This window comes from Leiobunum rupestre, chromosome 3, assembly GCF_980474605.1.
Source record: "Leiobunum rupestre chromosome 3, qqLeiRupe1.1.hap1, whole genome shotgun sequence".
NCBI lineage: Eukaryota > Metazoa > Arthropoda > Arachnida > Opiliones > Sclerosomatidae > Leiobunum > Leiobunum rupestre.
In genome coordinates, this window is record NC_143386.1 from 69,010,856 (window position 1) to 69,024,289 (window position 13,434).

Sequence of the window (13,434 nt, forward strand, 5' to 3'; positions counted from 1 at the left end):
AAAAAATATTTAGATTTGACAAATCCAGGTATTCTGAATAAACAAAATATGTACAAATATGAATTATATGCACTTTCTGGCAAAAAATCCGGCTTTTGTAACACTGTGCACGGGTATCAACTGACTTTAAAAGGCATGCCTATCGTTCATCTGGTACCACCTATGAATTTTGAATCCTTTTTATGTTAAACCTTTACTTTAGTAACAGTATATTTTTTATACTTTTAAATATAAGTATATCGGTAATTTAATTTCTAGGATTAGTTTCATTGTCTAACCGAATTATTTAAGCAAGTTAAATTTAGTGTCAACATATTTAAACATTAAATATCATTAACTTTTCATTCGTTAGTTTTAATCTAATTAATATTAAAATATTTAACTTTGAATTGGACTGATCAGCTACCAATCAAATAATAGCAAGTTTAAATGCTTTGTCTAGTTATCTTATAATTTGAAGGAATTAAAATCTTCTTACTCACTAGCATTAAAGCGCTCAAACGAAATTAAACACTGTACTGTAGTTTCTTTGCTATAGCCTTTTATTTTATACCCATTGATATATGGTCTGTGCTTTTCTTGATCATCTTAACTTTGTTTAGTGTTTCTTACAGCATAGAAGCATATAATTCCGTGAAAAATGTAGCAGACCGCCTACTTATAAAAGAGTTGCTGTAAAACGTTGAATATCACCGTAGTCTTTTAACTATAGAATAGAACATTGGAATTACCTTTTTGAAGTATATTTCGTGATGTCTGCTTTCGATTTTTCTTTCTGAACTATCCCTTTGCTTTCAATTCCTTCTTTGCTTAACTCATTTAAGAGATCTTTGAACGGACCCTCTTTCTGTAGCAGTTCTTTGTACGTCCCTTTGCCTTCAATTCTACCATTATCCATCACGTAAACAACATCGAAACGCGGAAGAAGAGACAAATTGTGGGTTACCACTATTCTCGTCTAAAACAAGTTTTAAAATTAAGTTATTAAATGGAAGTTTAAACATTCTTGTTATCATTGATAAACTAATCATAGCGATTTTGCACAAAAAAATTGTTGTTTTATTTAGGTGCTGATTATCTTAAGCAGCGTTCAGACTATGTGAAAATTTTACGTTAGCATCGGTCGTGTCGTTTCGGTTATGTTGGTCGCGTCGGTTCGTTCATTTCACTGTTCAGAAAGGAACCAACCTTGCAAGGAGATTAATATAAAAAGTGATTGTTCATCCAATCAGAGCTCAGTAATAACGGCGGCAAAATTGAAATAATTCTTTATCCACCTGATTGGTTATAGTATTTTGATGGTTCTAAAGGTCGCCACTACCTAGAGTCAGCGCTGATGAGGCATAAGGCTAATTGTCTGCTATTAACCTTTTTATTGCAACGAAATGAAAAAATGTCAACAACACGCGCGAAACTTTAAAGTCTCTGTTGAGAAGTCTGAACGGTGTAAGAAATCGAAAGAACCGACACGATCGACGCAAACGTCATATTTTAACATAGTCTGAACGCGGCTTTAAGCTTAATTCAAAATACCCCTTTCGTATGCGGTCGTAGACTATAGGCTTTTTTCTTTTCTATAAGTAATTTCCTTGGCTAGGGTTAATTTGATGAAAATATCAATTGTAAAAGTTGATTTTCACTTGACAAAAAGAGTGCGCGTCGACACCGCTTTGAAAAATATTTTTTTTTAGAGCTTACAAAGTTTAATCATTGTGGAATTTCAGATTAAGTATAACATTTTTTTCCCCTGAGGGGTATCCGCGATCCAAAGAAATTCAATGTGTGAACCATGTCTGCAATATAAGCCTAAACGTTGCGTAAAAACTGAAAAATATGACACTTACTTTTTTTTTAAGTAGTCCGTTGGATCCAATCACTCTCTCGAATAAATGGTTTGCGGTGTGAGTGTCTACCGCACCCAAAGGATCGTCCAACAAGTAGATGTCTCGGTCCAAGTAAACGGCTCTTGCTAAACTCACTCGTTGCTTTTGACCCCCACTAAGGTTAATTCCCTGCAGAAATATTTAAAGATTAACAATCATTTCAAGCGATTTCGGTAGAGTTAAGCTTTAAGGTTTTGAACATTGTTATAATACTAATATTACCAAAATTCACATACTTAAATTAAAGATATTCTGCCGATATTCTTAGTAATATAATTGATTTTGATAAACTACAAATTTTGCATTTAAATTGAAAGAATATTTCCAAAGTCAATACAAAATTTACATGTAATTTGTTCTGCACTAAATTTTTTATGATTTGACGGTCGCTGTGAATTAAAAGGTAATACATTGTTCCTTTTTATGTTCAACTTTATAGATTCCTTTGTTTGAAAGTTATATATTTTTACATATATGATTCCATTATTAACCTACCAACTCCAAATTCACACCCTATAATGATTCAAATTCGCACATTTCATCTACATTATTAGCGAATAATTTTTTGATATCAGTGGCGTATATTCAAAGTTTAATTACGCACTGATATAACAAAATGAACTTGATGTTTACAAATAGTTGGTTAACTCATTCAACGGTGTGTTGTTGGACAAAAAAAATCTATCCGGAAATTATGACATTAAATTTGAAAATTATTTTATTTCCACAGAAATGTGTGGTATTTCGACAGATAGAGTTTATCTATTATTTTTTTGACTAACCGCCAACTGTCGAGTTAGTGCCATATAATGAAATGGAGCACACATTTAGAATATATACAAATTGCTTATGTTATATGGTTCTATTCAAAGGCCGTGGTCAAATTATTTTACACAGAAACTCTCAGATATGTTTGACCGTTATTTGAACTTTCTCTAAATTTTGATATCGGAAATGATTATTTATTTCGTAATTTTAGTTGATACTAGTCGCTCAATGCAATTTTGAAAATAATTGTTAATGAACCGAAATGGAATGAAATTACTTTTTCGCCAATTTCTGTTTCGTCGAAAGCTGGTAGAATGTTGATGTCTTCTTCTAAAGCGCACGACTCAATAATTTCCTCGTACTTTTCTCGGTCCATTTCGCGGTGAAACAAAATATTGTTCTTCAAAGATGCATTCTGAATCCAAGCTTGTTGAGGACAATAAGCCACAGTTCCCTTCGGTGATTTAATTCAACCAGTTAATATACAATGGAAAGTAAAACCCAGTATGATCACAAATTTTCACTATTTTAAAGCATTGATCTAATATAATGTAAATAAAAAGGGTGACCGTAAACTCTTTGTGATGAGTTGAAGGACTGAATTAAAATGTCCTTCGGATTTACCATTTAACTGTTTCGTTCGGGAGCTCCACTCAAAGTGGTTTATTTTAAATAGCTCAATAACTAAAGCCTTCATCGTGGTAAGCCGGCATAGGAACCTTAATTTCATTTTGCTCGAGTGCCACTCTATTTTATATTACAAAGATTAACATGATTAAAGAGAAACCAGGCATTACTTAGCACGCAAAGAGAGATACCTGTAATATCATAACTAATTTAAGAACCTAAGGTATTAAGACATTGGTTGTGTTCACAACGACGCTTACGGATTTTCCACAGATTTTTTGAATGGTTGCGTTTTACCAAAGGAATTCTTTTAATCGCATCAGCTCACCTCATTAGGAATGGAATGAATCACAATCAAAACACGTTAGAGACTGATTATACCAAAACCAAATTAGTGACTGATTATACCAAAACCACATTAGTGACTGATTATACCAAAACCACATTAGTAACTGATTATACCAAATTCACATTACTGACTGATTAAACCAAAACCCTCAAGCTACCCACCAGTCTTGTTTTTCACAACGCTTTTCCGTCAAAGTTTTGGCTTGTATTTGTTATAATACATTTTGTCATTCTCGATGGAAACAGACAATTCAGAACTTTTCAACCGATTTGAAGCTGTGGAATTACCGAAAGAGAGTTTATATTACTTCAACAAAATTAGAGGTTCTGATGGTGCCAAAATGTATAGATATTTTTTAGGTATCTCGTGTATGCAAATTAAAAAGCTCTTTTGCGAGCTTTCCAAGGAAAACCTAACGTAGGAATGTTGCGTTAGTTAGGTGCCGAACCCATAGCATGTATATAACGTTTAACTGGCAGGAGACTACTTTGGGGCACCGTCAAGCAGCTTGTCTATATCCGAAAAACAGTTTATCACGATCAAAATGTGCCGTTGATAGAGGCAGGTCAAATAGGAAGGACAAGTCATGGAATGTAATAATTCTTAATGAAATCTAATGAGATAGGGGTGACACTGCGCAACATTCGGTCAGGGAACGGCCATGAAATAAATAAGAATCGAATTTTTGATCTTACGTTCACTCTGATCTCTCCGCGGCATTTTTCCGTTTCACCAAGAACAGACGACAACAGAGAGGTTTTCCCAGATCCAACTTTGCCCACAACAGCAGCCAAAATTCCGTTTTCAAATTCCAGACTTATTCCATGGACAACGGGCTCGTCGGAAGAATCCCAAGTGAAATATCCGTCAATAAATTCAATTGCTTCAAAATAAAACAGAAAATAGTTCACAAACAATTCATTTTAAATAAAACTCATATACCCAATTGTACCCTAATAGAAGGAAAACTAGTACCGAAAAAACGCTTTTAAATAATAGGCAGTTCACTTAATTTCGTCGTATTAAGGTAAAACGACCCGTTTAACTGATAATCACGATTTTGAATTTAATCAATTTCGAAATAGAGGAAATAGGCAATTGCCAATTTCTTTTAAAAAATCTGAAATACATTTTGTTATAAGTTAACTTAAAGCTTAGGACTTATTTCACTTCATGAGGAAAACCATCAGATCCATTAAATACAAACATAAAACATTTCGGAATTTAATTTTTTTTCGTAAAAAACCAGAAAAAATTAAATCTCTGTGGGATAAACTGTCTAACAAAGACCGAAATTTCATGGAAGTATTTTTGGTTTTGAAATATTTTGATGTAGGACCAAATTATCAATTAGTTTCTTCTACGAACCACATCCTGAATAAAGGTGGGAAAAACAGATAAATTAACTGCCAAAATATCGATTAACCATAAAAATTGCGGTTAACTGTTTATTTATAGATATTATTCACGGATAGAAAGGGATTTAACATGCAAAAAATAATTTTATTTTTCGGATAATCGTCGGTTGTGGATAAAAAAAGATAAAGTGATTAATTCTTATCCAAACGCCGACCTCTAATCCTGAAGCAGTCCTCGTTTTGGATGAAGAACTCGATACTTTGGCTTTCCTGCTCTATCGTTGAAAACCAGGACCTCACGATATACATCCCCGACTAATAAAATAAACTGTAGTACCACTTGCTAGCCCCCTTCTAATTATCAACAACCAATACATTTGCAGTATATTATGACAAACATTTGGATAATGGCCAATTTCATACCCTTAAGATAAAATATAACGCCTAGCAAGTAGACGAATTAAAACGAAACCGATAAGACTTACTTGCACAATATGCAAATTTATACATTTTGTCTCATTTAATAGCTTTTCCCAAAGCATTTTGCTTGTTTTTAAGAATAAATATTTATTATTGCCGTGTAATTGGTTTCGCCGTTTAATTATTGATTTTTTTTGTTTTTAACTCTCCGAGGGGACTTTGTACAATAGGAGGGGTTATACAACCACCGGGTCTGTCTGTCTGTCTGTCTGTGGGTGGGTCTGTCTGTCTGTCTGTGGTTGGTCTGTCTGTCTGTCAGGCCTGCGAACGCGTTCGCATTTTCGAGGCAAAGGGTAATCACTGCGTACGCAGGTTCTTAGTATCAGGGAAAAGGTTTTTCCAAAAGCGCCCTCTTTTTGTCATTGGGTGTAGTATAATTTTTTAATCGGCCAGGATTCGAACCCGAGCCCGTTTGAACGACAGGTGAGCGTTCTACCGCAGAACCACGGATAAAGTTACGCTTCACTGAAAATTAAAAACTCTTCCGAGGAGAGGTATATTTTGGCAAGCTTCCCAACTTGTTATCAAAACAATAAAATAACCACGTTAAGTTTTACCATGACTTTTTCTTTGTTAACCACTTTCTGATTACATATTATTGTATATTTTCAATAGAGCAATCTCTTTGCTTTTATAAATAATATTCGAATTTATTTACACGTACGACTTGAATTACTTTAATCAACAAATTTATTAATTAAGACAAGCCTCACATCTCAAATTTTCATTTTTGGTGTTCTTAAAGTTTTGCCACTCAACAGCTGTAGGTAGTTAAAACGTTTGTAACATTAAATATTATCTCACTAGTATCTGCAACCATGCTAGAATCTCTTGATAGAAAAGCAATTGTTAGTGAAAAATAACAATTATTTTACCAATGCCATTTTTATGTTTTGAATGGCCAGTTTGAACATATAATTTTATTTCACTTCCGTTAAGAATTCCGTTAATCCGGTCTAATGAGACCCTTAACTAAAAAAGAAAACAAATTAATATTTGAAACATAAAAAGTACTCTACAATGAGATTTACCATTGATAGTTCATTTATAAAACTTGGCAAAACGAAAGAATTTGCAGTGATTGCCGCTAATATTTGCAAAGTTGTAAACGCGATTGAAGGTGACAAGACATTATCATTATCCAACAAAACGAACGTCGCGAAAGATAGAAACGCTCCCTGCAAAATAGGTTGTTTACAATTAGACAAAAACATAACTTGGTATTTTCATTCCAAGTTACTTAGGTAAATCGATAAACATTTATTAACGAATTTTTAGCTTTAACTCCCGATTAAAATTAAACTCTAATACAAAACAAAAGCCCAACCGGGGTTTTCTCTTACATCATGCTGTTTTCAAATACTTATCTATAATAGCCAATATTAACTAAACCAATAATTAAAAAAAGCTCACCGAATTAAATAATGTTGCTTACTCTGGGGGTTAAGACCTTAAAAACCGATTCATAGTATATTAAAAATTTACTTTAAGTTTTATGTTTTTAAAATATTGTGTTAACTTTGATGGTTGTCGTTTTAATATACCTTATACATGTTTGTATTTAAGGAGATATTCGTTTATCTTAACGATAGTGTGTGTTTATCCAAGGTGGTCTAATTCATACCTGTTTCGATGCATCCATAGCTTATACATATATATAACTTATGAGTTATATTATATATATAACCAAAAATGTATTTATTTATACTCAGGGAGAATGAATATGTCGAGACTATCGACGGGCACGTTGAGGCCCTAACCCCGTCACGCTAAGGAGGGGGGGGGGGGAAAGGAGGCGGTCTTATTTTTTGCGTCCTCGTAGCAGTGTTAATCGCGTCGAAAAACGTAATTTTTAAGAACCAATGAGATTCCAGTATTTTTGATTTTGTTAAAGCGCTGGAGCATACCGGGGACCCTACGGGTGGAATTGGAGAAACGCTAAAAATAATGTCGAAATATTCATTCTCCCTGAGTATAAATAAATACATTCTTAATTAAACGCTTCAAAAGTCGCATGATGACTTAGGCCTAAGGTGGTGCCTTGGGTATTAGCCTAGCTGATTATTATTATTATTATTATTATATTACCTGAAGCTTAAAATTAGCAAGGTCCTCCGCATAAAATGAGTCGTGCACCCAATAGCTACGTCCTAATGTTTTAGCCTATGAACGCCAAGAAATCAAATTATTGGCAATTTATTAATTTTTCCACCAGTATACGTTGTCAGATCAGAAATATGGACCAGTTCTATTTGGGTCTGTCCATAAATATTGTTAAACAAAGCCCGCATATCACGCTATTGGACATCAAATATGCTAAACCTTCTGCCGCTGGTTTTATAAATGATTTGTTTAAGACCCATATAAAACTTGACCATATTTCTGACTAGACAACGTATACTGGCGGAAAAATTGAGACTTTGCCCAAAATTTTATTTTACGGCGCTCATGTGTTAATGCGGAGGACTTTGCGTATTTTAACTCTAAAGTGATGAGGTAAGTCGATTCGAAATACGGCATTCGGTCGTCACTCATTTGAAATGCCAAAACCAAGTTTAAAGATAGATATAATAATTTTTTAAACACAATTAAGAAATCGGGTGTTAGAAATGTTTTTTTTGTGTTTTGTTATTATTCCTATTTTTAAAACTTATAACGCAATTTGTGTGTTTTGACGTGGTGGGGCAAAAGAGTTTCTTTATTAACAAAGCGATGATTAGATACTGAGTTTTATCGGATAAGTAATGTTTTTCTCTAGAGCGGTCGGCAAGAAGAAGTAAGTAAAAGAAGTTGAAAGTATTTTATTTTTGACATTTTGGCTATCTATGACTACTGCCCATTATTAGCACATTGATGACAGAGTGATAGTTTCAATAAATGTTTGTCGTGTGCGTGTGGCTTTTCCAGTGGTATCTCACGTGTCTCACTACTATGAGTGAAAACTAGTTACTTTCCCGGCCCTTTGCTATGTGGACTATCATCCTCTTTGATATTCATTTGAATCTTTAGAGCCTAAACTACAAACGAATAGACGGTTAAGTAAGGTTGGAAGGTTGTTTTATTGACATCAAATACACGAATCTGTTTACGTCAAGTTAAAATTTCCAATCAGTTTTTCGTTTTTTTATTAAGTAGACATACTTATAAGTATCAAACAGCGACATCAACTCAGTGGTGTTTAACTTTTGGGCCAACGCCGTTCATGAAAGCGTGTAATTATTTGGATATACGCTATAAAATCCAAGACGAAAAAATGCTTGATTGGAACTTTTTTCTCCAGTGAGGTCATTGGAATACGTCAATAAAGCGTCAATTGAAAATAAAAACTCAATGAATAATAAATGGCCAACTTTGAATTTGGGTGAAGTTGTTTAAGGGTTTGATATTACGGTTTCAGAATTGTAAATTTGCAATTTAATTTAATTTATTTTGATCAAAATTTTGATATTAAATGTCTTGGTTTAAAGAGTAAGTTTACCAATAGTTATGCAGTAAGAGTTAATCTCCGTAAAATGTGTTTCTTTGACCCTTTCTCTTCTCAGAAATAAATATGCCAGTTTCATGAACGCATCTTGTTAACGGTATTAGCTAGGATAGGGATATGTGGGATCGCGTCGAATGAATGGCTTGCCACCACCCTTCTACGCATTGTAACTCTGCCACGTTATTTAAACGCAATAAAAGTCGCTAGGTGACTTGAGTCTAAGATGCATATTGCTTTAGGTATTAGGTTAAAATGTACTTACCAAGTAGGGAGTTATAAAAATAACGCGCACACTTATAGCTTCTAAAATGGCTTTTTTCTTCATTAGTATCACTTCTTGATCCCTGAGCTCATCAACTTTCGCCTGAAACGACTTCTCCCAAGCGTACATCTTCATAACACGCGCTCCGTTCAAAATCTCGCTCATCAGTTTTATTCGTTTGTCTTTGCAATTTATTACATGACGCTAAATATAGAATAGCAAAGATTATTAGAATTTTTATTTATAACGTTCTTTTCTTAGCCATTCTAATAATTTCCTTATATCATATCTGCTTATTTTTGGCCTTAACAACAGCTTATTGGTTCTTATTTCTCTCACAATAGCTCACTTACAGTTTTAACTTGTTTTACGAAGGTATTACAGTTCGATATAGGCCTACATAAAATAATTGTATACATTTGGCCAATAAAACAAATTAAATGGTCAACTTAGGAAGATTACCAACAATCTCATTCGCTAATCTGAGTATTGTAGTGAAATTCAAAGCACATTTGATTACCTGGTATTCTTTGGAAGTGTTCGCTAGTAGTTGAAGGATTGGCACAGATAACATGACACTAATGATCCCAACTAACGCTGATACTCCCAATAACGACCACAGAAGATAGGTGGCGATTACAATTGTAACGGGAAAACAGATAATTAGATGGTAAGAAACAGCCACAAACCGAAATCGTCCTGAGTCGACTGACATGCAGTTTAGAATAGTACCACTGGCAAAATCATTTCGACTTTTATGAGACAGTCGCAGACACTATAAATAAATAAATAATAATCACATTTCAATAGCACTCCATTTTATTTAAATTGAATTGAATTATACCAACGTAATTGAAATTATCCCGAAATCTAAGGATTACTTTTCTTATAATCTAAACTTTAGGCATTTTTATAGATATAAAACATCGTTTTTGCTAGGTTTTCTTACTCTGATGGAATTTACAGTTCTTTGATTATATCACTGGAATTAACAGTTCTTTGATTTAAAGCTTCACATTATGTCACTTGTGCCGTAGATATCCAATTTCGTCGTGGTATATGTGGTCTGCTAGATATTCCCAACAATTAACGTCATCTTGTTGTAATCGGCTCATTTTGTTTCTCCTTAAGTAATTGAAATACCACCAATGCGCTCGGCCAAATAATATTCCATGAAAATAGCAAAGCATAAGATAAAGCGGAAGAGTGTGGATGAGGCGTAATCGAAATCCACTTGGCGTTTCTAGTTTGCGTTTAGTCCAATCGTTTCCACTAAAATTCGCCCATGAAATCGATGCTTAAGAAACCGGATCTATCACAACGCCAGTTGAATGGTAGCGACTAAAATTTCAACGCTGTTGGAAACCTTTCCCGCGTTGCGCGCACTTTTTGGTATCAGCTAAAATAGCCTCATTAGGAACTGAAAAGATAACTTTTGTTCCATGTTTTAGCGAATATCCAAAACCAGGTCTGAGAAAGCCAGACAGTTTAGATCCTCCATTTTGGCGCGTATCTGGGGTAGTGCCTCTTTCTTTCCCCATTCCCCCATTTGCTCTTGTGGGTCGGTGCTATTGGCTACAAGTTGAAGGTTTTGCCTACCTTTTTATATAAAGAACTGACAGTTGAAGATCGTATTGCGGATGATAATGTAAGTGCAAGTTTATATCTATATTCGGAGATTATATTTCTTATGAAAGATATAATAGTAAGAAGAATGACGAATAGTATCCCATGCTACATTGGTGAAACAGATGAGGCGAATTCAATGAGCCACCTAGAACGTAAAACAGACTTATCATTTTCTTAACATTTGTTATTAAAATATTTTACATCAATACGTCTACGCCGCCCATTTAAAAAATACCATAACCAGTAAAATTGTACCATGGTAGTTAGTGGTCAGAATATTTATATTGTATCTAGTTACGGCAAAGAAAAACATTTGCATAATCTCGATATTCATAATCAATTGTAGTTTTAATATTTTGTCATTCCACTACGTTTTTCGAAGTTGTTTTTAAATAACTATGGAATACAGAAATGAGAGTGACAGAAAATATTCCACTTAAATTATCGGTGGTTTACTATAGATATACAGGGTGTTTCAGAGAAGTCTGGCAGAAATTTACACGCGTGTTCTTTGGCTAACAAGGAGTGAAAAAGGTTCTAAGAAACGTTTTCCTAAATTGAACCGTATCCGAGTAATTGACCGTCAAAAATCGGTCTCAAAAACGTGCAGTTTCTATTATTCCTTGGACTCAATTGTTTCATTTTACTTAGCATTGGTTTCTTATCTTTATCGATAAAAAATAAACTAGTATCAAAAGTGCGTTATTAAAATGAAAGAAGTAAGCTACGTGTAGAAATACGTTTTAACAATAACCAGGGGTTTCAAAGTGGCTACGCCTATTAAAAAAACGTAATTATTGAATTAATTTTTTATTCTTCTAATGCCATAAGTTAGTACAAATTACCGTATCGAGCTCATCTCCGTGGTTTTTAATCCCGAATGCCAGTACACTGAATGTAATTGGCTTGTGTAATCATGGACTAGTTAACAACAGGGACGGCCCAGATCTCTAACATTTCCGTATAAAGACCCCAAAAAAAGTGTTGATGCGTTCAGCAGCGTTGCCAGACAAATATGTTTTATCTTAGGTATTCAAACGTCATAAACTTGAAACTAATTTTTAACGGTTTTAGCGGTTGTTATTTGAATTTTCAGATTTGTTGTTTACAAAGGAAACCCCAAACGTGTCTCATAACCATCCATGTTATCACATTAATTAACTATAATTATAGTTATTATTTTAGTATAATCGGTAGAGTTAAATGATACGTTTTCAACCTCTGATTCTAAAATAGATTCGAAATTATTCATCATAAAAAAGGTAAACAACTATTAAGCCTTGGTACAATTATTTATATTTATGAATAATATTATATTATGATAATAATAATTACCGTAACAAATTTGGGAATTGCTTCTAGACGGTAAGCAGAATATTTTACTTTATGTACGATCGGAAAAGCTCGACATTCTAAATTTTTACGACTATTAATTTAAAAGACTAATGTATTAGCATCACATGGTAATCTCGTGGTTCAAATTTAAAATTCCAAGCATTCCAAGGAAGCTTCTTTCCCTATTTTACTCCTCTCGCTTATTACAAGCATGTCCTGTTATGCCCACGATTACCGCTAGAGTGCGTGGATGCTTGTTCTTTTTACTTTTTTCCCGTGCCGGACCGTCCCTGTTGTTAATTAGTCCATGGTGTAATTAATGGTATCGTTAATTAGTCACCCACAAAAAAATGTCTACAACACATGTTCTGATAGTTGTTTTGAACGAGTACGAGGCTCGAATTTGCAATTAACTGAAGGGCCTCAATAATTAAATTGAAATTTCGTATCTTAAACCTGCTATGCTATGGCGTAATTCAGGAATGCGGAATATGCCGATATGCATCTCAGGGAAATGCGATGGAAGCGTGGCGGTTGTCAACACTTAGAGAATTTACGCTGATGTTTCCTCGAACCGAAGGTTCCGAGCCCCACAAATTTTGTAACGATAAAGTGTTGTCCCCTTAATGATACTTTCGTCTTATATTTTCCAATTAGATAATACTTAATAGCTATTAGTGAAATCAAAAGGCGTCATGCTTATTTCTAATTTTACATCCAGTTACATATTTCTCTAGTTTCGTATACCGATTTATTCCGCCGCCAGCTTTGAGATACAGAATTTTAAGAATTTTTAGTCAAATTAAGTGTTGGTCTGATCTTTTCCACCTTGTGTAATGTTAGTAATTTTATATAATAAAATATCATGCAATTTAATAAAACAAAAGCCTACTGGATAATTAATGGTAAGATCAAAGAAAGAATATCAGCACCCATTTGTACGAAAGCTGTGAATAGCAAGGATGGCCCAAACGCCTTCAATATAGCGCTTTCTATATTGAAAATGGATGTTTTTTTTTTGATTCCTCTCTTTCATCTGCACTGTTAAAATAAAAAAACAATTATCAGTCAAGCGTTTCTAATCCATGTAAGCTTCTACTCTATTAAGCACGATGAGAGTTTAAGCAGTTGTTGGTGTTGGGGTACAAATGCTTAGCTATGGCAGGGCTAGCCCCTAACCTTCTACGCTGTTTCAATTCCCCTGTCCAGCTGTGATAAAGGCCTCCCTCCTGTGGCAATGGCAGGTTTTTAAATAAATT

At 34.0% G+C, this 13,434-nt stretch overlaps 1 protein-coding gene across 1 annotated transcript in view; it reads right to left on the minus strand.

The window, feature by feature from the left end:
- LOC149954463 (ATP-binding cassette sub-family C member 1-like) overlaps positions 1–9,949 on the minus strand; it is a 43,607-nt gene extending 33,658 nt beyond the window's left edge. Inside the window, exons 1-8 of the mRNA XM_090169912.1 lie at positions 9,732–9,949; positions 9,212–9,415; positions 6,497–6,643; positions 6,341–6,437; positions 4,323–4,510; positions 2,929–3,105; positions 1,845–2,012; positions 732–958 (exon numbers count right to left, since the gene is read on the minus strand). Of these exons, the coding sequence (XP_090026038.1) occupies positions 732–958; positions 1,845–2,012; positions 2,929–3,105; positions 4,323–4,510; positions 6,341–6,437; positions 6,497–6,643; positions 9,212–9,415; positions 9,732–9,926 (1,403 nt within the window). The 5' untranslated portion in view covers positions 9,927–9,949. The remainder of the gene's footprint in view (positions 1–731; positions 959–1,844; positions 2,013–2,928; positions 3,106–4,322; positions 4,511–6,340; positions 6,438–6,496; positions 6,644–9,211; positions 9,416–9,731) is intronic.
- Positions 9,950–13,434: the final 3,485 nt, after the last annotated feature.